This window comes from Saccoglossus kowalevskii, chromosome 3 (genome assembly GCF_978046115.1).
Source record: "Saccoglossus kowalevskii chromosome 3, keSacKowa6.1, whole genome shotgun sequence".
NCBI classification, from domain to species: Eukaryota; Metazoa; Hemichordata; class Enteropneusta; family Harrimaniidae; genus Saccoglossus; species Saccoglossus kowalevskii.
Window position 1 is genome coordinate 26,699,075 of NC_140643.1, and position 27,657 is coordinate 26,726,731.

Here is a 27,657-nt window from a genome sequence, read left to right on the forward strand (position 1 = left end):
CATTTTATAAAAAAATTACATTTTATCATAAAGTTTGCGATGACAGTAAAAAGGCTGGTAACCTATAGCTATGTTTCTTGTTTACAATTAAATAGTAAATTGAGAGTTTTATTATCTTTTTCTACCAGGATTGGGGCAGCTTTTTAATCGTAGTATGCAAACACAAACTTGGAATTCAATTCGTGAGATCATTAACATATTATAATTACAAATAAAATAATTAGCTAGGAGAAAGTCGTCAAATGCCGCTGAGAATCGGATAGATGTGAATGTAGACAATGAAAAGAAACGAAATCCACACTTGTATCTATAATCAAAGACATTTAGCGGGTAAACACACAAACTATACTGTACCAACACTACCTGCCTGTCCATCGAATTAGGTCAGCTCAAACTGTAGACATGAACATGAATGTGCGCAAAAAAATACATTCCATAGGTCAATCTCTCCCCAACTTTATTGACAGAACCCATTTATCTATAACATCAAACACAACACATTTACATCATTGAATTTAAAAGGCCCACCAAATTGTATGCAAGAAATTAGGGAACTTTAACGGTCATTTACTCACGTTTTTTCATACGTGTCTTCCCTGTCGAATACGTTCATAACAATATATACTGCTATATTTGTTTGATAACTTCAATATTAGAATATAAATATTAATATTCTGCTAACTTCAGTTCACGGTAGCCCCCCTCTAGAAATCAATGCTGTAAATTTCTTGAGAAAAACGCACACAAATACCGAAAAAAATTCCCAAAGACCACGTGCGAAAACCTAATTTTACCGCTTACATTGAATCACTCGTATGTGCAGCGGATATACAATCATATAAATATTCCGGAATATTAAAACTTGGTACAAATCAATAAATAAAACACAAGTCAGCACTTCACAAATAAAATACGTTTATTCAGCGTTTTATCACACATAATAATCATACACAACCAATATACTAAAATTACATTACGTAACATATCGCGTCAACTCATCTTAATTTTAAATACTGTTACGGATTTAGTCCCATAAAATAAGATACTTGTTTGATTAATCCGATTATACAGGATTATAAATATATAATAGTATAATATATTAACATTTAAAGAAAGATATATAGGTTATTCAATTTTTAACAATGACTTCGAAAACATTTAAAACTACTGAAATGATAGTAATAGTAATGATATTTCCATAAAACTTAAAAATAAATTAGAGAATCAAACGTTTTGTCACTGCGCGAGTCACACAAAATACGAAAATCCAACTGTATCGTATTTTAGAACGTTCATAAACATTTAACTATATTAATACTATATTAATACGGGACGAAATATTTTTTTTATAATCTTCATGATGATGACAAAAACGTGGAAATATATATACAAAGTGAAAAAGTTGTAAAACGTAATTATTTGAAACTGTGTCGTATTACATTGTCGTGATATGAATTACCCTTTAATTCTCTCTGGTAAAAAGTGAAACAGGTTTTAATTTCATAAAAAAATCTTCTATGTTGAAAGTCGCTGCTTTATTTGGTCTGATAGACAAAAGACCATTCCCTATGTTTCCACCAAGCGTCAGCGTGGTGATTCATTTATTACACTGATTTGTGTAATTATAGTTTAAAATATAAATACTGTCATATAGAGATTAATACGTATAACGGTTAATGTAAATAGTTTTACACATAAAATATAAAGTACGTTAGTCGTTAGATTGATGATATATATACATAAGAACATATATAAAATATAGTCGCGTAATACAACTGAAATAACAAACTTGAACATTTGTGATTTTTTTTTACAGATTCGCAAATCTAGACAGGTATAGTTGCAATATTTTCTAATTAGAAGTGTTCTTATAATTTTGATAAATTGTAAATCGCCATTAGATATAGATTTAATAATATAAGGCCAATCAGATATAACACGTGTCAAAGTGATGATAAAAAATGCAAAATGTAAATGCACTTATTAAGTTGTACTCAGTAAGTCATGACAAGGAAACATTCTTTAAGTAACGATCATAAAACGTTCTATCAGACGGTGTAATGAATTGGTTTAACGTAAGCCGACATGATAGGGATTCACTACTTTTTGCCAGAATCTATGTTTCACATTAGATTCTCCTCGATATTGATGTGGGGGCGCGATTCAGTTCCATTACCAGTGGTTCGCGTGGTGGTGCTTGCGCGACGAGCTCGTTCCGAGCGGCCGGTAAACGCTTCTATGAAGGCTTGTCTGTGGTTATGGCTACCCGCGTTGTAGAGGATTGGATTCAAACAAAAGTGAAATAGAATTAGGACCCAGGAGACATTCACCACGCATGTTACAGACGGACTCAGTCTCAAGCTTGGAATACTTCTTAATACGAGTGCGGCAACTTTGGGCGAGATGCAGACAAAGAACAATACTGCGATACACATACATAAAGTGACCACACGCTTTTCTTCTTTAACAAACCCATCATACTGCAGCGCCCTCGTGCGTTGCAGCTGACCCATCTCCTTGGCGATGAGTAGGTAGAAGATGACGACCAAGATGATTGAAATAACAGCAACAAGACTCAAGAGAACGCTAGATGTTACCATCAACTCTTCTGTGTATACATCATCGAATAATCCTGGAATCATTGCCAAGGCAGCGAACATGCCAGGGACGAATCCTGCGACCCAGCTTAGGACCATCAACACAAGCACTCTAGTTTTCTGTCTTAATTTCACGGCTTTGTAGGGATGGCAGATAGCAAGGTATCTTTCAAGACTGATGACACCGACTGAAATAAATGAGGCACACAGCCCGGTTACCATTATAAACATGGTAATCGTCGCGATGGCAACATACCCCTCTTCAGAAATCGTTGTGTCGAATGTGCGTATAATAACTTGAATCATATAAACAAACAAGACCACGAAATCAGCTAAGGCTAGGTTGACGAAATACAAGTTAGGAAGTGTTCGCATGGTTTTAATACGAATCACAACGAATAAAAAAGTTGCGTTGCCGAAGTAACCCAGAAGCAGCAAGAGACACAAGAAAGTGGACTCCGTCGCTGTTTCGTACATACAGGAGTTCTTCATATTTGGTGGATCCGTTCCATTCAAGTAGTTACTCGTATAGTTATACTGCCAAAGCTCTAGATAGAGCGAGTTCAATACTAAGTCGTCCATGCTGTGCGGTGATATCTACAAAATAACCACAAGTATACGTGAGACAGGAAACTTAAATAGGAGACGATTTTGAGGTGATATGTGCGGTTAAGAGACAAACAGGAAGAGTAAATTAATGAGAAATATTTAGCAGTTAGAAAGGAAATCAATTTGCAGAACGAATGTCACTTCAGATAAATGAGAAGTGATCCGAATGTACAAGTCAACGGGCGATGATACCAATGCAGATTGGTTTCAATTTGTAAAGAAACCCTTATAGTGCTGTTCAATTTTCTGATCGTTCTATCATTATGGAACTTATCAGGGTTCAATCGCTGCAATGATATTGGATATCACTAACGATCACAATCTGTCGAAGCGACATCACGACACGGACGGAAATGACGTAGAATATGCCAATTCTCTTAAAATTGTCTCTTGTCACAGCAGGAATGAGAAGATTAGTATTGAATGATAGCCCCGTGGAAGTTACAAACAAACAAACAAACAAATAAGTAAATAAACAAACACACAAACAAACAAAATAACAAATAAATAAAGGAATCGCGCAATAAAGTAAGAAAAAGACACAATAAAAAACGCATGAGCAGTTGCTGTCTATTTTCTATTCTTACATACAATATTTGGTGATAGCACATAATACCCAGTACATGTACCCTCAAATGAAGATAATGCATTTCTATGGGGTCGAATGTCTCCATTTATTAGGTGATGACGTCAGTATTCAGTGAACTATTGCGAGTTAGGGGAGGTATTAGAATCACAACTTGTAGTGCGCGGCATTTTTCAAACAAACAAACAAACGCAGATTTTCTTCCCGCTAGCTTGTAAATGTGAACACAAAAATCCAGAGGAGTTTTTTGTAAGCCCTAGGTCAACCATCCTACCCGTTAAGTTAAGAAACGTGATTATTTTCTCTAGAATAACACCACGAGAACTTCAAAGCAATAAGCCGCGATGCGTTGCCAACACTGTACACACCGCGGCACAAAGTGGTGTGATGGAACTGTTAAAGTGAAGGCCTTTATTACAACAAGAATAAAGACTAATACATTATGGTAAACCACAAACACGTGAGAAATGAATATAATGGATTGATAAAACAATAATTAACTAATAATGTATACACAGTTATGATAAAATACGGACACTACTACACAGAAAGTATGAAAACAATGTTTTGGAAAAAACATGAATAAATCAAAGAATAAAAGCAATGATGCTCTGAGTAGAATAGGAAAACCTTGATAAATATGACAACAATATTGTTACATCCGCTAGCAGTGTTAACCATTGTTCAGCAGGTCTGGTCACCAGATGCAGACGTAATCTGTTCACATGTTTACCATCATCTGGTTTAACTGGACCAATAATAATGCGATATTCTTCGCGATGACATCTAATTGTAGACTTCAGTGCGGTTGAAATTCATTCAAAGAATCTTTGAAACATGGTCGTTTACTCTAAAGAGAAAATTTACACACCAAACGGTGTGATCGATGTTTTGCTTATTGTCACAACATTTTAATGAACAGTAATCTTGACTGTTAACTCTACCAAAATCAAAATTATTGAATGATATATTCGCGTTGACCCTAATTAGTGCATCACACCAAATGTGGTCTATGGTATCCTCTCTTGTATAAAGCATTGCAGTATTTGTGAACAAAATATAACACCCGGATGTAGGAGTAGTTACAGGCCTTTACCGCGATATAAATTGTGATTTGCAAAGGGATTTGCTAAAAAGAAAAAAAATGAGGAATAAACATAGTGATTGGAACTGAATGTCGTATGTACATAACAATCTATTCTATAAAATATGCTTCTATATGGGAAATATACTATATGGTAGCAGTCTGTGATTGTGAACTATGTTAACTAATATGTGAATTCAGATAAAGGAGTATTCAAGTCAGGTGATTGATTGTTTTGTTTTTATTAATGTCGTCATGTATAAATACACTACAATTGCTGGTACGAACTCCATTCAGTATTCGAATTTTATATCGTATGCTCAACACGCAAGGTGGTTCACATGATTACTTTTGGATACATGAGCTGGAATGAGACTACTATATCACCATTTAAAACATTGGAATAAAATCAGAATTATGGAGTCATTCTACACACATCTACAACCAACTGTGAATTGAGACAACCCATATATATTAAGACGAGTGACCTCATATAATGAGATATGTGGCACTGTGTAATGAGATGAGTGATTCAGTATAATGTGGCGAGTGATCCTGTATAATGTGAAAGGTAATCCTGTATAATGAGAAAAGTTATCCTGTATAATGAGAAAAGTGATCCTGTATAATGAGACGGAGGACCCTGTATGATGAGACGAGTCATCCTGCTTAATGAGATGAGTGACGCTGTATCTCTACAAACAAGTAATGCGAGACTTCAACTTGAACTGGGTACTTTGAAACCTTTTTTTTTCCAAGAAGACAATAGGTTGGGAGATAATATAGCATACTACTGAATAGCACCGACAAGACTGATAAGAATTCACAATCTCAGTTATATAGTTGAGTTCAGTAGCACGCTACATTGTCGGCAAATTTGTTCTGAAGGAGGAAATGTATCCACACTTTTTGAAATTGGCAAGTTCACGCAGCAGTCTTGTAACCCTTCTAGGTAGTGTATTTTAAAACACTGATTTGTTTATATTTCACGCAATCGACATTATTGTTAAAAATTCTACATATGTGTACATAGATTATGTAAACATCAACTGCACATACCCACATAACGCCGCTTTTGTTGCTTATTTGCTTCTATTTGCGATAACAAAACGTGATTATGTTTCTTGTCATCGTATCATATATGTATTTTATATTATACTATATACTATTCTATTATATTATTTTATATATATAACTACGATAAAATAGAAACATACCTGTATGTATCGCATATATTTGTTGGAATACGACTGTATTACTAATTGTAAGACCGCGTCGTTTTCTGCATGCAGGCGATGACTTTGCAGTGTTAGATGCTAATGCACGAGCATACGAACACGACCTTGCGTGTACGGGTCGTTTACAAATTACCCATATACGTGTTTTTCCATACCATATGCTCGAGCTGCAAACCCGTATGTTTATTAGTAGTTGCTGTGTTTTCGTTTGAAATGGCCTGTTTATTTCGTCCGCGGAATTACAGTTTTTCTTGATTTTAGCACAAACGAATGCGATAATGCAAGATGCATTAACTAATCAATTATTCATATTGAATAGTACTGATGTTACTATGGCGACCATGTATTATCACATGCACACGTACGTACGGATGAGTAGTTAAGAATTGCACACCTGGTTTCCATGAAAGAGGCAATCAATATTTTCATGTTTTTCATATAAATGTTTACAACGCATTGAAATAACATTATACGATGAACTTGAATGTCTGAAATAATTTGGAGAAAACAGCAATTGATACACCCACATGTCATAGAAACGGACAATGACAAATGATTAATGCAACCACACAGAAGAAGCGAATGAGGCATGATGGGATTGGCTTGCATTCTGATTCGACGTATTTTATAATGAAGCATAGCGATATTGGCGTGTAATAATTTTAAGGTTGATCAATGATATCTCTCATAGCACGAGTTAACAACGCGGGTTGCTATGGCCACATACCTAATTTGGTTGAAACAATTAATTAAACTGTGCGAATTATTTGGGCAACTGACCACCAATAACACCTCTGAGTTTGACATATGAAATTCGGTGATCTCCCGGCATTGCATTGATGTAATATCCTTTTTATTGGTTTATGCATCTTTAGAGCAAAATTAATGCATCATTTAAAAAATGCTATTGCTGAATAGTTGAACGAGCGGGAAAGATGTCAATATATAGAACCGAATCCGAAGTGATAACGAAAACGACAATTAAAACCATTTGAATTGTTGGTTTGAAGCTCAAACGTGATATATTACGTAATTACCAGCAAAACAACAAATACCCATGACCTGTGTTGACAATATACAAGGAGAAATGCCAACATAACGAGGAACTACTAGTAGGTAATCGTGAATGCTGAAGAGGACAATATGTCTTTGATTCGCGGCTATGAAAGACTAACAGAAAAAACCCACGTGCAGACGAAAGTGCCAATTTAATAGAATGTCAGAGTAAAACGACACAACAATGTACACAGAGAGTGCCAATCGACGTGACGTTAGACGACAGCTAGCAACGAAAAGTGTGGCGAGATTTAAGGCATGAAGTCGAACTTTCGCAAAAATATGCATCATCAGAAACATTGATTTTTGACAAAAAACGTCTCTGACTTCAAACAATGGTTTACTTCATGACGTTTCGGGGAGATGTAAAACCCCTTTATCAAACAACAAACTAAAATGGATAAAAACAACAATCAGGGTTGCTGTACAATATAGGAAACAATGCATACACATACTGTGGTGTGTGGTAAAAGCAAATAGATCAAGAACTTCCTAGCCAAAGTAATATGAATAAAATAAAGTTAGTAAAAAATAAGAAAAAGTGTATGTATTAGGTATACCGTAAGTACATACCCGAGATTAATCGAGTGTGTAAAATCTTTACACACTGTCAGTGTATTTTACGTATATGTTTTATTTTGACTCGATTTGAAAAAGTGACCATGAGTTTGAGTTTTAATTTCCGTCACCGCGAACCGGAATATAGACGTGACCACGTTTTGTTACTTCTATTAGCGGAGAATCTCTTTCGACAAGTTTGAATTTGTTCTTGCAATTTCAGATTTATACGTGGGCGTGTCCCTTTCCTTGCTACTGTGATGACGACATTTTTACTTCTGCTGGAGAAGAGAAAACTTAATTTCCTCCTGATTAACGGAAGTCTAGAGGAGTGAGCGTGCATAGCCTAATTATGCGTTTCCTGTCGCAAACACAGATGAAAACATTTTATTCAAGTCCCCCCTTCTGATTAGCCGGAGATTCCACGCATAGTGCGAGTTATGCAGACTGGCTTATGCTCATGTTTAAGCGGAGACGGCTATTTTCCTGTCACTAAGATCGTAACATTTGAATATCTGCTCTAGCGAGTGAGTGAGAGTCCTTAGCAAGGTTCCCCGGTTAAGTATTATATGGGAATATGTTAAGTTAATAAGTAACGAAGTTGACTTAAAGAGATAATTATAGAGACGTCTGGACAATACATAAGCCGTGTGTATGTGTGTAACAAAGAATGAATGAGAGGTTCGTTTTTTTAGCAGTTTAACGAAATATGATGCTTATATCATGAATCACGTATTTCATTCATGAAATATACCAGAATGTGACCAATTTCACAACATTCAGGTTTAATCTGTTTAGTGCAATGATTTAAATCAACACGGTATTGAGAGTGTTTGACGAAATAGCAGAGTCAATCATTTATTTTATAAACCGGAATCTAGAATATTCGTTGAGTGGAAAGGTTAATGGAAACAATGCAAAGGCCATCCGACCTTTGATATATTTCTGAACTGCAGTGGCGATGAGTGACATGATAGATGAGTTTTTTGGGGCAGAGAACAATGTTGAGATATACAAGTGCCGAGTTTGCCCGTGACCCGTTATCTCATAAGACCAGGAAATAATAATGGTCGGGAGATAATAATGGACGAATGAGTAATAAAAGGATATAGTGAATAATCAGGTAATAAGATGAATAACTGATAAGAGACTGTGATGGTTTGGATGGAAATTAGTCAATACAAATCATAGACGAAAGAATGATTAGCATATTTAAAATCGGGAAGAAACGTAAATAAATAAAAGTACGCAAAGTAAAGGTGTTATATTTGAGATGGGTAAAGAGACTGAGATATAAATCCAAAGAGAAAATTAGAATTAGGTTTGACTCTGTAGGCGTAAGGGAATTGTACACTTTATTAACTTAGAGGCAGATTGCATCGGAATTGCAATGTCAAAAGGGCAGTAGTTAGGAAAACGCTGAATTTGGCACAAACGGATTCTTATTACCCGATCGAATTGGAATGTGGAAATTTTAAATTGCGTGAATTGAATGTGGAAATACGAGGTTTGTTTGGCGTGTATTTAGCAGTGTAAATATGGGAAAGAGACTGTCAAGATGAAATGCCATTACGTTGAACCGTAATACCCTACTATAGGCCGTTTGATATTATATGATTGTACATTAATTTATTAAGAATATAACAATTGTTTTTTGCATGCTGACATTTTTTATATTTTGAGTGGTTATTATACGCTTTATCGATATCAATTTATATTTACATGTTACTTACATTTGACATGAGTTTTTATTTTATTAGATAGTTATCTCACAAGATACAGTTTATTTTATTTCTGACTGTTTTGTTATGATGAGTAATTTTAATGAACAGCGCTGATGTTTGTCATACCAGAGTCGACAACGCCGGTTGCTATGGGCACGCATCACACTGGATTCAAACGCTCTTCTGATCTAGTAATTAACCCTGTGCAAACGTATATGAGTATAACTATTTGGAATATTTGTTCTTGGCATATAGGTATTCGGAAATTTACCACGGGTTACGTTTATACCATACGAAACAAACTAATTTATCATTCCAGTGCGTCAAGTTTAATTATGAAATCGTATGCCATTAATATTTGATTTAATGTTGAGAATACGACGAGTCATTATTGTGGAATGGGTTATTGCATCATATGTTATAATACTATGATAAAGACTTTCCTTTTTCGTCACTGTGAAATTCTTAGTGTTTTGTGTCAAAGACTGTCAAATTTATTTTCTATCCTTCCGGCGAGTAGATAAAAAAACGGTTCATGTTAGTTAGCCGGTGGTTTTGGCCACGCTCTGGCAGTAGAACAGCACTTATTGAGTTGTGTGTAGTTATTGCTGAACGAGCTGTTATTTCGAGCTGTAACATGCTCCATATTACAATTGGAGAACCGAATCCGATCCCACGTGACTTAAGCAGTCTTGTCGTTTCTATATAGTTGTGTGTATTTTTTCAAGAAGACTGCGAATGGCAAATAGTGTTGTTGGATTTCCAAACAAATTTACGAAATAAAATGGTATAATTGGACACGTTGATAAAAAATACACAACCCTGAACTATACACACTCATAAGAATTACAAATATTGGAATCACAAGCGTAATAAACAATAGAAAGCATTGAACCAACATATTGATAAACCTTACAAACATTAACATCTGGCACGTAATAAACAATATAAAAATCGAACTATACATATTGATAAACATTGCGCACGCTGTATTCAGACGCATTAAACGAGCATTACACACTTTGAAATCAGACACGTGAAAATTAATACAAAACATTGAACCAGACACGTTGAAATCAGACAAACTGACAAACATCGCAAAATAAACAATACAAATAAACAATACAAAACATTGAACCAGACACGTTGAAATCAGACACACTGACAAACATCGCAAAATAAACAATACAAAATAAACAATACAAAACATTGAACCAGACACGTTGAAATCAGACACACTGACAAACATCGCAAAATAAACAATACAAAATAAACAATACAAAACATTGAACCAGACACGTTGAAATCAGACACACTGACAAACATCGCAAAATAAACAATACAAAATAAACAATACAAAACATTGAACCAGACACATTGAAATCAGACACACTGACAAACATCGCAAAATAAACAATACAAAATAAACAATACAAAACATTGAACCAGACACGTTGAAATCAGACACATTGACAAACATCGCAAAATAAACAATACAAAACATTGAACCAGACACATTGAAATCAGACACATTGACAAACATCGCAAAATAAACAATACAAAACATTGAACCAGACACGTTGAAATCAGACAAACTGACAAACATCGCAAAATAAACAATACAAATAAACAATACAAAACATTGAACCAGACACGTTGAAATCAGACACACTGACAAACATCGCAAAATAAACAATACAAAATAAACAATACAAAACATTGAACCAGACACATTGAAATCAGACACATTGACAAACATCGCAAAATAAACAATACAAAACATTGAACCAGACACGTTGAAATCAGACACATTGACAAACATCGCAAAATAAACATTACAAATAAACGATACAAAACATTGAACCAGACACGTTGAAATCAGACACACATCGCAAAATATACAATACAAATAAACAATACAAAACATTGAACCAGACACGCCTATAAACATTGAAATCATACACATTGATAATAAACATTACAAAACATTGAACCAGATACGTTTATAAACATTGAAATCATACACATTGAAATAAACATTACAAAACATTGAACTAAATACATTTATAAACATTGAAATCATACACATTGAAATAAACATTACAAAACATTGAACTAAATACGTTTATAAACATTGAAATCATACACATTGAAATAAACATTACAAAACATTGAACTAAATACGTTTATAAACATTGACATCATACACATTGATAATAAAAATTACAGAACATTGGACCAGACACGTCTATAAACATTGAAATCACACACGTCTATAAACATTGAAATCACACACGTTGATAAACATCTTCAAAAATATATTTCAGTAGGAAACCATAACAACAAATTATGTTATGCGAATAAGCCAACGTGGTGTTTGGTAAATTTGAATAATGACGACGCTATTGCTATTATTAACCCATCAAAATAAAAACCGATAACGGAGAAACGTGAAAGCGAAATATATATTGTCCGCTAGAGTGAATGTTGTGGATATCGCCAGTATGCCGATTTCATGACTAATAAATAACACTATAAAAATATTTAAAATAGTGTAATTATCCGTGTTTCATAATATAATATAAAGACCGGAATCGACCCCCCCCCCCATAAAAATACAATTATTTATCACGGAAAAATTATTGTTTTTTATGGTTATTGTTTAAAAAGCCAACCAAACAAAGAGACTATTAAATTAAAACGAAGGAAACTTACACTGTAATGTCAAAAGGTTTATGTGTATAGCATTCTTTTGTCATACAGAGGACTTCTACTATTTCAATCGACCCAATAATTTCCAATCTACGTAATTAACAAGAGTACTGCGATTGTTTGTGTAATAATTTGACATACATACAGTCTAAAACAGTCACATAAATTCGCGATAACGCATTTAAAAATGACGATACGAATGAGAACAAGAAGTAATATAAAACAAATGCCAATAATATCGACACGACTACTCATGTAAACGTCCGCAGTATAGTGTCGTATCTTGTAAAGGTGCGAACCTCCGACTCACTTTGCACATTACGGGGACGTTGCAAACTATCTATATAAATTGGTTTGACACTTTCCTTCATAAATATAAATTGTATATGTCGGGATTTTCTTAGCAGGGAACATTGGAAAAGTAATTCACCGCGTTACGCAAATAAGTCACTTGTTTTGTTTTGTTTTGTAACTTCAAAAAATTAATTATCGATTATCATTACCGGTATTTTACCAATAAAATAAGACCGGTGATGGAGCAACGCATCGGCTAAATTTATTTTCCATATGAGTAAATTGTGTGGGTATCGCCAGTAGCCTGATAACGTGGACGAAAATTACATTTTGTATTGTTCATGTTTTGAAGTTGAAACTTAGCATCAAATTAAGTTTTGTCTTAATAAACATTATTATAAATATAAGAAAACGGGTTCGACTTTTCTCACAAAATTACAGTAGCACACACCGCATCGTAAGTTTCTTATCGTATTGTTGTAATTGTACAGGGCCTACTAGGCAAAAAGTCGGTTAATTAGGGCGGACTACTTTGAAAAACGTTTAAAGATTGAAAGCTTTATTTTCATGGAATTTTCTATTCAGAGTTCTACTTGAAACGACGTAATAGAAATGACTTGTATAAAACGCGATGCATATACAGATACTTATAAGTGTAACCATATTGAATGGACGCCATAAACGCAATGTCTTATAAAATAAATAACACGAATAAACAACATTAGTAATGAAATTAAAAAAAAAAAATAGATTACTGAGAAGCTAACATTATTCTGAAATTGGCGGCTGTTTGTAGGATTCTTGGCATCGCAAAACTAATTCAGTACGACAAACACACACGGTATTAAGACCATGTATTTTTATGATGAAATGTCACATACACCATCATTGCTATTGCAATTGTTGATTATATGATACTTAGCAGTATGATGGATAGCCACATGACAGACCATAAAACAATCAATCGATTTCGCGATCGAGTTAAAAGAACACAATACTACGAATGAAACCTCGATGTAATATAGAACTTGTTATGTATAAAACACTATGACATTAATAGCGACACGGGTACTTACGTTGATAAACACAGTAGTATGCAATCGTACGGTGCATAGGTGCGGAATTCCCGACTCACTTTGTGCTCTGAAGAAGACGTTGCGAACTATACACACCGTTTTGTCGAACTCGTTAAACTTAACATGACAGGAAAGCTATATGTAGCCTATGCCTGAATTGGTTCTAATTATTTATGCATGCACGGACTGTACCAGCAATTTTCACAGGGATACTCGTTATATCAAATCATGGGTAGGTAATAATACTCAACTGGATTTCCCGTCAATCTTTGCGTTGGCGAGACCACGTGACGAGTGTACAATCATGTGGATTGTAATGAGTTGATTGCGTTAACGTGGGATTTAATATTACGTGCGCTAACTATTCGCGCCAATATATACAACATCATCCAATGCCGCGCATCTATATGAAGTTACCACGTTATCTTGGAAACAACCCAATCGACACCATGCATGTATCTGATTGCATTTTGAATTACGCATATTCTAGGCTGAGTGGAGAAATGTAAACACAATTCTATTTTTGACATCGCACTCTGTCGGCTCCAGATTGTTAGCGTATGTGTTGTACCCAAAACGAAGTAGAACATATTAGCACGAGTATAAGCATAACTTCTATGTGAGGGTGTATTTACAATCTAATGATTCAAAAAATAAAAAGAAGCACTCGTAAAAATTGGTCGCATCACTCCCCCGGGGAAACAGATGTGTTATTTCCCCCAAAGTCATTATAGAGTACTATAATGCTCCTTCAACTCCATATAGACATGCTGTAAAAGGCACTGTTCACTTCACTGCTAGTCGATTGCATTTCTATTGAAACGTACACCATAGTCTGTGCATAATGAATAGTATAAAAGCCCGAAGGTCTCGAATTCAATTTCCTTGCTCACAAGTAGGTATGTTGATATGATGTCACTACTACGGTTAATTGTAACCCACGTTGAAGGTCAATCACACTTACATGCAGTCTAGAGTTCCTAATTGATCTCCTATTAAAAGACAAATAAATAAAATGTACCCAGGCGTATGGTGTCAGAGCTAATTGCCCTTCCAATGTATTATATTGTGTCGATTGTAACACGACATACTTCCAATTACGGTCATGTGTACACGTGGGTGTGGTGATGCTAATTACTCGCGGTGTGAAATGGTGAAGGTGTACAGATGCTGCTTGATATCTAATTTCACTAAAGTTGTTATTGAGTGTTTTCCATAAAACAGATGAAACATATACGTTGCATATAACGTGAGTGATACATCAAATATAACAGACACTGCATTGGATAAAATGCTAATGTAAACATCAGCGACATATGGATACAATATTACTTGTGTCGATAAGATATGGATATTTCATGGAGACGTGGATACGGTGAATAACGGTTATTATTATTTTATTTTATCAAACTACGACTAACAAACAAACAGTTTATTACTTAACACTGCAACAATTTAAAAAAATAACTATTATAGTAGTTAAAAAATATAACGCGTTAAAAACTTTATGATATTTGCAAAAAAAAAATCTGTGGAAATATGTTTATTAAAAAAGTAAAAGAAGTCATGGAATAAAAGAGTGTTTCTAAAATTAAGACGTCATCTTGGAAGATAAAAGAAGCAAGCAAAGTCTTTTAGAACTGTGTGATACGTGCAAGAGAGTTCTAGTATAGAAATGTATATATTGCGTGTAATAATTTTGTGTAAACATAATTAATCATGCCCACTGGTATTTACTGGCAAATTGAAATGGGCACATAGCGATAAATAGACTTGCGATGAGTATAACAAACGTTTTTTTTTTTGTGCATAAAAGCTATATGAATTTCTGCTAAATTCTTTCAACTTTTGAAATACCGGTAGCAATAATAATAATAATAATAATAATAATAAAACGCTGCTCGGAGGACCACACCCGGAAAGAATATTCCAGATGATTCCTTACTAATGAGATACACGTGGTTTAACGAGTTCGATAACGAGTCATAGAATCTTTGTCGACACACTTTACATGAGCTCTGTAATACAGCTTACGCGTAGAAGATCGCTAAGATATCTAATATAATTTATTCAGGATAATATCACCAATTCTATAGTCATCAGGGATAAAATTAAATTTCTTAGAAAAATGTAATTACGTATCATTTAGTAAAATGAATTTCGAGACAACAAATACAACACCATGATACAACATGAATAATATATAAATGTTTTTTCTACAATTTTTGGATTCATTGACATTTTTGGCACAGTTTGGTAAATCCCTTACATAAAACACAAATAATAGCGGTCTGAGTATTGAACCATGGTCTATCCAAGATGCAACGGTACACCAATCAGAAGAGTGACCATTTATACGGACTCGTTGTTTCATGTTGCTCAGATAGGATTAGAATCAATTTGCAAGTAATTCCATAAAAGGATATTTGTATATCAGCAGATTATAATCTACCAATTCACTAGCTTTTAAAAAAAATAGAAAATCGGTATAACATGTCAAATTAATAGTCGTCGACCTACTTGCTATAATACCATATGTTGTGCCTTGTCAATATAATATTTGATACATTCAAAAGCTTTGATATAAGTATTTAACATTTGGCAATCGACAGACAGACAGAGAGTTCATTAAATATCAGCTTTTGTCATTTTTAATCGATTGCCTTGGTACTCGACGTTATATCATGACTAATAATAATATTACACCTCGAAATAATCGTTTGCGTTATGTCCATCTTTGCGATTGATTGATTTACCATGTACGATTTACTTGCATACGATAAGAGCGTGTTATGTTTACTCAATTGAGTTTGTGTAAATACCGAAATTGTGCTTCTTTCGAAATTATACCTACTAACGTAAAAATCCGATATTTCACAAGAGATAAATCCCTAGTTTTCGCTCAGACTTTGTGTAGGCTCCAATAACGTTGCCATGGATCAGTGTTGAATTTATACTGGACGAGTGTGACATTAAATACGATGGTGCAAACCCAGTGCACCGGTGTCATGGCTCCACGTAACACCCGTGTATATTAACATACCACCAGGGTTCCTGCCAATCTGGCTACGTGGAAGTCCCAAAAGCCGTTTAAAAAAATGGCGCGATTTCTTAATTTTCGAACACGTACGTATCTTGATTATCCTAAATACGGTGATATTACCCATAAACGCAAATATAATCGTCAACCTCTGTTACGACTTTGACGAACCCGAATTATCACTACCACTTTATATGAATATACACTACAAGCTCCTACGAATGTAAACCATGCTCTCATTTCAAGTTAAAATTTGATTTGATAACGAGTATGTTTGATTGTTTGACATTTATTCGAATTACGTTTTTTTTTCACATTTTTCTTTGTTAGGGACAACACGTAAACAAGAGGAAAGTGCGGGTTCTATGAATACTAACACTTACGTGCTAACACTTAGCCTGTTTTCTAATTAATGTTACGAGTGATGCTAGAGTTTTTTATATGTCTTCTGATACATGTATATGTATAGCCTTAAAAAACAAATCATGAGTTAGTCTTAGCTAGGATATCTTATTGTGTAGACGTGGAAGCATTGTCTTGTAGTTGTGCGAGATCACGATCGTTATGAGGGTGTGTTCCCACAGATATTACTAATTTAAACCAAGTAAAAATTGTGCAATTCCATGCTAGATTTATCACCACAAATAACTGTTAACGTGTTGTGTAGGTTATTTATTCGCTATTATAGTTGATTCTACAATCCTATATACGGTTCAGGGCACTCTCAGTTTTGCTCAAAGCTATCTTGGGTCGATTATATCTCGACTAATTCCCGTACGTTGGAATAGAATTTCAAAGGATAATGTAAAGAAGATAAAACGCAATTTTGTTTAATGTTACAGAAAACTACCATGAAGCAAAGGAATACAACAAAAGAGATGAGTTCTTCTACGTCAACAATGCAAACCCACAGTCGAACGATTTGGGAAAACGCGCATCGCAGATCCTAGAGCGCAGTTTGCTGAAATAAGATAAAAACCTAATATCAATTACCCTGCTTCTCCATTAAAAAAAACAAAACAGTTCACTAACATATCCATATCTGTGGGGGGTACTGTACCGTACAGCATACAGGAGGTATATATTTAAACTGAATAATTTGTTTGACTCACTAATTATAAGCTTGAACATTCTATAATTAGAGAGCTACGTGATTGGTTGAGAATGCTCTCAGCTACAAGTCACATTAGCCAATGGCAAAATAGCAGTGTACGTGTCAATGTAACATTGCAATGAAAGGATATGCTTAACCAACGGCATGTGATTTATTCAATTAACCTAGCTCTCATTAGTCTTAATGTATATTTAAATTGCTACCAGACTTTTAGATTTGTGATAATTATACCGTTTGTGTATTTGACTTGTAACAGGCACGTGGAAATCAAGAGAACACCTCACTATGTCTGTAACGGAGATGTAAAGGATCTGCGCGTTAAACAACAATTACAGTAGATACACAGGCCTTGCATGAGAGAATCCCTTACAACATCAGAAAGTAAAACATATGGGAAGAGCACATATAATCCATTAACATACAAATCAATTTGAAATAATAAACTTATTGATTACACGAGATGATGGTTTGTATAAACGGTTAAAATGCAAGAGGTTTAGTATTAATTACTAAACGCTTTGTTTCAACAATTTGAACAAGCAAAACTTCTCAAGCTTCTCTTATTTTTTCTTACTTTCCTTTTAATGTAACATTAAAACAACACTTGTAATGCATTGAATGTGATATTCCATCACGTATTTTCGAAGGCACAATGTTATAAATTACCCTCAGATAATTAAAATACATTAATTGAGAAATATGTTTCAAATTAATTTATCCAAAAATGACATGTCTTCGAGATAAACAAATTTCAAACCTATCTAGTTGATTGAAAACATAGAAACTGTTTTATTTCCATTTTAAAATGAATTTGTTGTACGTTGACATACATATAACAAACGCATGTTTAACATATTTAAATGCCCTGAAGGCAAGCATCATAGTATTATTTTAGGTCATGCTGTTATTAAGCATACTAGTGAGTAGCGAACGTTCATTAGTGCAGTGAGAGCTATCATTGATTTATGAAATATACACTTGGCTTTATTTGTTTAAAACAATCACATTATGTAAGACAACTTAATCTATCATCACACTATTGTGGTATTTTATACTAGTATTCTAATATAGTATATTCGGTAACACAGTAGTGGCAATTTTGGATTTTTGCAAATTAGGATTCTTGCCCACAGTTTTAGGAAATATGTGTCGGCGTTTGTTAAGCACCCTCGTAATAAGTAAATCATCTTAGATCAAATACAAAATGGTCAGAGAATCAAATACAATTACCCTAATAAACACAACGATATATCACATAAGAAACATGATAGATGTAGGAAATTGTGGCCATAATCATGAAAGAATATACGAGTTATCCAGCGTTCCAGAACAGTACAATAGACAATTTAATATGTCTAGTAGTAGGATGTCCTTTAGCTCATTGGTGGCCGCCCTCTCGAATTTACGTAGATTGTCCGCATTCAAACTGTACCCCGGCGTATTTAGTTCAGGGTCCCCACAACATTGATGACCTCAATACAAAAAACGCAATTCTACATTGAATTGCATTGTAATTGAGTTTAATTAAACACCAATACACGCAACCCTATGTAGAAACGCGTTTTAATCGAGTATCGCAACTATATTAAAAGTTAATTCAACTATATTAAAATGAATCTAATGCGTGTCGTTACAAGGATAGTAAGACGTGTATGTATGTTTGTGGCTGCCCATGTAACGGAGTCATATTGAATAGTTAGTAGAACGCATTGGGTTTATTTTTCAAATTTATTAGGTATACGTTGACGTTGTTTGCTCTACACATCTTGGGAGCCAAATAAATTATATTGTTTTTTGATGAACTCTGGGCAGGCCGGTAGTACAAAGTATTGTAATTCATCTCCTCTCGTCATGTGAATCTTTGTGTTACACCTATACATTTATCCAATGTACTATTTAAACAATTAATTAAATATAGCATGCCAGATTAAAATAATTGACGCAAGAACAAGAAATGGGAATAACTGTTGTGACGTGTTAACCTTTATTATTAACAATTCCAACTTCCTACTTGAACGTAAATTGGTATACGTGTGACGATGGCTGTCAGACCATATTTAGTCTACAATCTGATTAAAATATGATGTCGTTGGAAGCTCCAAGCGTGTACACCGGCGGCCATATACGAACAGAGCTTCTACCTACATCAGATGACATTATATAAATTACAACCAATAATGAACTTGTGTCTAGTACCATTAGCATATGGGTTTTTATTGTAACAGTGTGTTTTGTGCATTATAAAATGAGATTACCATCATGCAACGTGGTTGAATAAATATGGCGTTCCTCGAACTACACATTACTATTGTTGTCTAGTCGTCTTTACTAGACAGCGCATTTACTAGGCACAACATGGTGTCAAAATCGTCGGCATTTACACAAATTTGAACTGAAGATGGTTTGTATTCATCAAAGTACTAAAACATAATCAAGGAAGTTTACAGAACACACGATATGCACATGAGTTGTTGAAAATCGTACTATAATTGTTTGAAATATTACCGCGTCGTGGAATCGTATCACAGCAGCTAAGATAACTGGGATTCAACTGTGTTGTTTAACGTCAATCGTTAGTACTGTCATTAATACAGTCAATCTTTTAATCGTGTATATTTGGATTGATTTAACATGACAACAAATCAAATACCAGCGCCGCAACCCATGAATATGAAGCGTGAATTCTCGATAAAATGAAAGGATTTCAAGGTATCATGGCAATATCATGCTATGGGCAATGAGTTGAAGGATAATCTTATTCAGGCAGGTGCGTTATGTAGTGTCATGAGACTGCATTGTATAAAAATAATGATCAGCCAAACAACATTTTCTGAAGCTGATAAACAAGTTCCTAAGAGAATTCTGAATAAAAAATGATGAATATTTCATGCCTCAAAAACATCATTTGTTCGAGAGAGTGAAGTTTGGTTACGCTAATCAAACAGAACATGAATCTGTGGATCAATATGTTGTGAGATTACGTAGTAGAAACTTGGGAATTTTACAATCTTTGTGAAAGTCTCATGAAAGATACACATGATACACCCACAAGAGATAGATTACTGAAGGGACAACCTGTACCAGATGTATCCCTTCGTGAAAACTAGTTGTCAAAACTACACAAAGATCAGATACGATGTGCAGCAATTGTTACTCATGATACAGTACATGCAACAAGCAGAAAATATCATGGTAACAAACACGCGAAAAGAGAATTCAGAAATAAATATACAGCCATTAGATGGAACTATTGTAGTGGAAATCCTGAAATGGATAAATCCAAATGACCAGCATATGGTAAAACATTCAATAAATGTCGTAAGTAAAATCACTGTTTGCCTGACTAAGAATAAAGAAGAAAGTAAATTATACTACTGGACAAGATAAATATGATAAGGATTCATAAATATATACATTTAAAATTCCTCAAATAGCTGCAATATAAAACATTAGGAACAGCTCTTAATTTATGATACCATAAACTTTTCATACTGATAACTCATGTACAAAGACAGTGCAGTTGGATACAGGTACCACTTGTAGTGCTATGGTATACTCAGATTATTGTACAGACAGGTAATGTTAAAGTACATTCTCTAAAAAGGAAACTCCAACTACTAGTACATGACGGCAGTGTTGTTTTCCTCTCCGGAACTTACACGTTGGTTGTCAGACTAGTTGTTGATATATTGGAGGAAGCTCATTGGCCAATCATAGATGGTAATACCTGTTTTAATACCGTGATTATCACTGCGCAATGTATATATGTCTATAAATCAACCCTAGGGACCAATCATCAGAGAGGAAATTATCAGTCAATATGACGAATTGTTCAATGGTTTAAGTTGTCTTCCACGTGAATCTATTAATTGACACATCTATTAAACTATTTCTACATCCTCTACTCCAGTACTGTCCAAGGTGAAATTAAAGGCGACAATTGACAAATGGAAAAACAACCAGTGCCTGACCAACAGTATGAATTGATCCAAGAGATCTGAATCGAGGGCCAAATATCGAATGCCAAATGTGGATGAGCTATTACATAAATTACTGAATGCACAACAGTTTTTTCCAAGTCAAATTGAATGATGAAACTTTATGCCTTACAAAAATGAGGAGACTTTTTGGCAGTTACCATTACCATAGAATGCCACAAAAAACTCCGCTCTGATGGAGTATCAACGTCTTCAAAATAAAGTGCTCAAAAGACTAGATGGTATTCAAGACGCACAGAGATCATGACAAGAATTGTTTGAAATTGGCGAAATTAGCACATGAGTTCAATTTGAAATCGAAAAAGAATAAATTCAAAAATAAGTAAACCAAGCATATGAAGTTGAAATTGTCAATGATACCCACTTAAATGAGGCCGAAAAACTAATTGATAGAGCTCAATCTAGTCATTTGGGTCCAGTTCGTGGTCTTCTATATTGACTAGGAATGGGAAGAGAAATTGCAGAGAAAGTTAAACCATGTGGATTCTGCAAAAACTCTTGCAAAACAATAAAAATACCGTTAATGACACAGTGACATAAGATATGAAACACACTTTGGTTGGACAACATTTGTTTACTAGTTGTGGTTGATTACGATAGTGGTTACTTTCAATTGCAACTACTTAACAGTCTGTCTGAAGCTGTCATTAAAGCTACTAAATCTCACATTGCTAGACATGGCATTGCTGATATTACAATGGACTGAGTTACAATGGACTTCAATATATTAGTGAAGGGCTTTCAACATTCAAACAAGAAAGGGAATTTAAATATGTAACAATCTCTCCACTAAACAGCGTAAAGTGTAAAGTGCTGTCAAAATATTAAATTAGAAATAATAAGAAGTAATCCTGTATAGAAACTCGTATAGAAGGACAAGAAACATAATCACTGTTATTATCAAAATAAGTAGACAGAAAGCTAAAGCTTCCTATGACAGACATGCTAAGTCGCTGCCGGAAATAGAAATTGGCGAGTGTATTATATTACTGCCTACAATACCCAAATCAACATGGAGAAAGGAACCATTCATATGATTGCATTAAATCAGTCCATGCTTATATCTAGTTGAACTGGATGATGGTCGTCTATATAGATGAAATCACAAATTCATTCACATAGATCCATACAAAACAGAATCGCAAACAATAACAAATGATGTCATGACATATAATTTGACACTACTTTCTAGACCAGTTACTGTGACTACTCTATTGTAATCAAGTGCAACAGTAACACCAGTCATACATACACCCCCAGTGTTTATCACTGATGTCACTACTCTAAATCATACACATCAACATGTTTTTTCAAGAAGTGGAATAATCATTGTTTCCCCTGTCAACTAAAAAAAATGTGTTGTTATGGACTGATATAGTCTGTTTGGTATGTATCTAGTGAAACAATGTTAGTGTTTAGAATTATTATTAGTCTACTTCACTAAGTGTTTTTTGCTGGAAGACTTTCTCTGTCACAGATATTCTACTTTAGAGAAAAGAAGATGATTATATTGTATACGTGAACTGAGAAAAGGGGATGTTGGTATATAAACGCTTGTTATGTTATTACATACTCGGTCAAAGTTCATGTATTAGAAATTACCTATCGTGGTCGAATAAATATGGCATTCGTCAATTAAGGTGATATTGCTTAGTCGTCTTTACTCGGTCACTGCATTCACTCGGCACGGGCATATGCACTATGGTAGTGTGTTTTGTGCATGGCTGTCTACATTAAGACATACAATATTATGAGCATTTGAGTCTGCACATTTTGTTCAGTACATGAGCGAATATAACGTAATATTCGAGAAGGTATGATGACAAATGAAAGTTTAATGTAATAAACTACCAAACTACTTATCTTAAAAACTGCGCAATGAGTTGTGTATGTCTTTTGGCGCAGAGATACGTACAGAAGATTCCCTGTTGGGTGACTAAATGACAGCCTCGATAAGTCGGAATTCCGTAAGCCATTTATTTTCAAATTAAGTTTAGTAGATTGTTTATTATTTTAATTATTGTAGTATATTAAATGCCTAATTAGAGCCAGACATACTCAGTTATTTTGGTAATGAGCAATGAGAAATACTGTTTTCGTATTTGTTTGAACGTAGCCACCTTGTTTAAATGTGAGTACATTACAGTATACTTCGACAAATGGCTTTTGATTCAATATAAAAAAATGTTTTCTATATAAACACATATGGTCTTACCGTCTGTCTGTTCTTGATTATATTCGTATCAAACAAACTGTGGAAATTGTGGTGGGCAAGACACACAACGGCTGCTGGAAATCAAGATAAAAGACACTTCTATTATCGTTTTGACTTGCTCGACGGATTGTGACTATGAAGAATGGATTCCTGTTGACGATTGCGTGTTTTCTTTTGCCAATCATACCCAGGGGGCACTGCGAAGCAACTATGTTATGGATAATTGGACGCTTTCAAAACCGCATCGCCTACGTCATTTTAAGTACGCCTTTCTACTCATAACATATGCTTGCTAAAAGGTATAATTTTGAACAGAATGACAAATAGAACTTATACAGAACACAGACAAACTTCACATTTTCATCTATTGATATATCCAAAACGTGGAGTGTTCTAAATGCTCAGATTATTAAAAAGGCATTAGCTGCAATTTTCCTTACCTTTTGTAAACTCTCTTGTTGGGAAAGGGTTATTTACGCATTATTTTGTGTATATCACAAATATAAGGGCCACGAATCTGTGACGCAATTTTCCTGAAAAGCGTTGTACATTGTGAACAGTTGGATGGAATGGGATGGGATCTTAACATGCGAAAGCTTTGGATAACATTGAATACTCATCAACAATACGAAACCATTACATTAGTTCATTTTGAAGATAAGATAGGGAAATCCTCTCCGATTTAAAGAGTCACTTATGTTACGAAACTAGAATAATAAACAAAACCATTACATTATGTCAGTTCATTTAATATTGCAATCGAATATTTTAGTTTCAGATGTATTTCAATACCATTATTGCATCTATTTGACAGAATGGCTTTCGTTACGCGCATCATCGATCCGAATCAGTACGAGTCTTGCACTAAGAGGTTACGATATAAGTACCTACGGAATACGTGGAACGTGATCCAAAGCAATATTTTGTTACATACACTCATGGGTTTTGACATCGTGATGCATTATGAATAAAGACGAAGAGTAGTTGTCAATGAATAATGCCGTCATATCCGTGAATGCAGCGTCCTTCGCATAAACGGAACAATGCTGCATCGTATAATATGACTAAAACGTAAGTAATACCTCGTCACGTGACGGACTATTCGTGTTATATGGCAGGGTTTCTCTTGTAAGACGATGCATAGAGGGTCTCTAATCATTTATGAGTGACAGTGTGATATCGGATTTTCATATATTCTCCGCCTTTGAGAAAGATTCTCATATCGTATTCTTTGAAAATCGCTAAAATATTTCTGAATTCGGAAGAAATCATTATATTTACGATTTTAGGAACACAATAATAACATTTTACTAACTTTGGAAGTAATTCAGCGGAGTTATATTTTATGACAATTTGCCGACCCGATCTAATAAGGAACCTAATTCCGCGCTTGTTTGGGAGAATTAAAAAAGGCGAAATCAATTCATGCCATTAAACTTAACACAAAAACGCACGTTTGTTAATGTCTGAAATTACCAGTAACATTAATATTTAAATAATTCAAACTGTTACGGAATATTGCGGAATCTTCAAGTGAGTCGTGTGTTGGTATCTTTGGATATGGACTGTAACTAGCATTTCGGATATCGAGGGTTGAATATCAATGGCTGTATCACATAGAACAGGTATTACACTGAAGGTCAGTGACATTTAAAGCAAAACTCAAGTTTAACGTTGTTGAATACTTCTCTAAATTATTTCATTTCTTCCTTATAATGTACTAGTACCATGGAAACTATGAGTGTCATGACGTGGTGTATTTAAATAATTTTATTTCCATGGTTCATGTCCCCTAATGACATCTGTGTGAACTCGGGATGTATACCTGTTTATTATTGTTATTAAACAATGCGCGTTGGCCACCTGTTATGAAAATAAGTATGTATGAAGCACACTCGGAATTGAACACTCGATATTTTAATAGATATTCGAAACCTCGATGAATACAGTTCCTAATTAATATTTAATGTGCATAACTGACATGATTGTCGAATATGTAATATTAAGGTTGATCTCGAGAAAAAAAGTTAAGTATCTCATGGAACGCACTCGGGTGAAATAAGATAATTGTATATGAAAGATGAAGAACCACAGAACCTAACAACCGGACTATATATGTCCTGATGATGCTTCTTTGAATATACACAACGCAATAACAATGTGTATCACACATGTGTGGGTGTAATCCGGATTTTGAAGGTTTACATAAACCGATTATGACCCCGCAATAACACATTTTTTTTTCTACGCAATAAAAATAGTTTAGATATATTGTTTAATGTCAACGTCACTGAAAGCAATTATCAATGACATTGGTGTGAGTTGTTATCAATCATACATGTATCAGTCGTAGTTTTTAAAGAGAAGTCATTTGTAATAATAGAGAAAATGTGTTTAGCGCCGATTACGAAAATTTGGTATTTTATTGGGATAGACGCACAATGGCAAAGTGCGTCTTTGGCGATCAGAGACTCTCATGAGAATTGTTTTCACATAGTCCTATTTAATAAGTGATTGATTCTACAATTCCCCATCGCCACTCAGGGGTACTTTAGTTGACTTCTCACGCGTGTCGACTGACGGAATGACCATTTGATATGCAAATTGCACCTCTATATTTCAACTAGCAAAGTAATAAGATGTGATGACATTCCTAACTTATTTTTTGAGCAAATGTTCATGTGAGCGTGCCGTACTCAATATCTTGTTTACTCGTCCAAATAATGAAGGTGTATTTCCAAGTCTGCCGGTACAATGCTGAAAACTATAGAACGATAACTAGTTTACCATGATTGTCAAAAATCCATGAAGCAATTGTATACCAATTAATTTACTTTCTCTACAACTTCATCTTACCTAATTAACATAGATTTGTTCCAGGTAAATCTTGTGTCACCAACCTATATATATATTCTCACACATACGCTTGCAATGGCTATCAATAAAACACACATTGGGATAATATTCACACTGACTTTGCCAATGCCATTGCTTAAAAAAACTTACTATATTAGGTATCCATGGAAATGTCCACAAACGGCTGTCATAATACCTATTAATACCCATAATACACAATAGTCGTAACGAATTCCGCTATAAGTGAATACCGATACGTTGTAATGCGTATCCAAATAAGTTGATATATTTTTAGTTATACCTTTTAAACGTGACATATATGATATCTTAAAACCTGAATATTCATGTATTATATAAATAATTAGATAGAGTGGAAAGGGTACAACATACATGTTTAACCTTTAAACGCAAACGTCTTATAGTGAAAACTATATTTTTCTACACAAATCACATAACATGCAAACTATAAAACAGAACCTAGAGGGGTGATATTTGATACGTTTTTTGTGTTTAACGGACTAATTTTCAAGTATAATGTCATTGTAACAACTTTTTTTTATTAGTATGCTCCTAGAATATCTACTCGCCACAAGAGTCACGTATCTGTTGGCAGAGTAATTTGTTACCTAATTTTCCTGTTTACAGCAAAACGCTGGATCAAGTTCATTTGCAAATTTGCAAAAGTTCATTTGCATGCAAAATTCAACATCGCCAAATAAATGTTATATATGCTATATAATATAGAAAAAAAATCAGCAACAAGAACACGTCACACTTTGGTCTTAAACATCCTAAATCTACTATTTCTATGTAACAAAACAGAATGTTGGAATACTCAAGAAGTGAGTAATATTGTATAATAATGTATTTGTAAAAACCTTTCTTGTAAGATTTAAAAAC

The 27,657-nt window shown here is 34.3% G+C and overlaps 1 protein-coding gene across 1 annotated transcript; it reads right to left on the reverse strand.

Moving 5' to 3' along the window:
• Nucleotides 1–2,123: 2,123 nt before the first annotated feature.
• LOC144345062 (mu-type opioid receptor-like) lies at nucleotides 2,124–3,179 on the reverse strand. The gene has a single exon (XM_078006747.2). It carries the CDS (start codon nucleotides 3,177–3,179, stop codon nucleotides 2,124–2,126), a length of 1,056 nt encoding a protein of 351 aa, XP_077862873.1.
• Nucleotides 3,180–27,657: the final 24,478 nt, after the last annotated feature.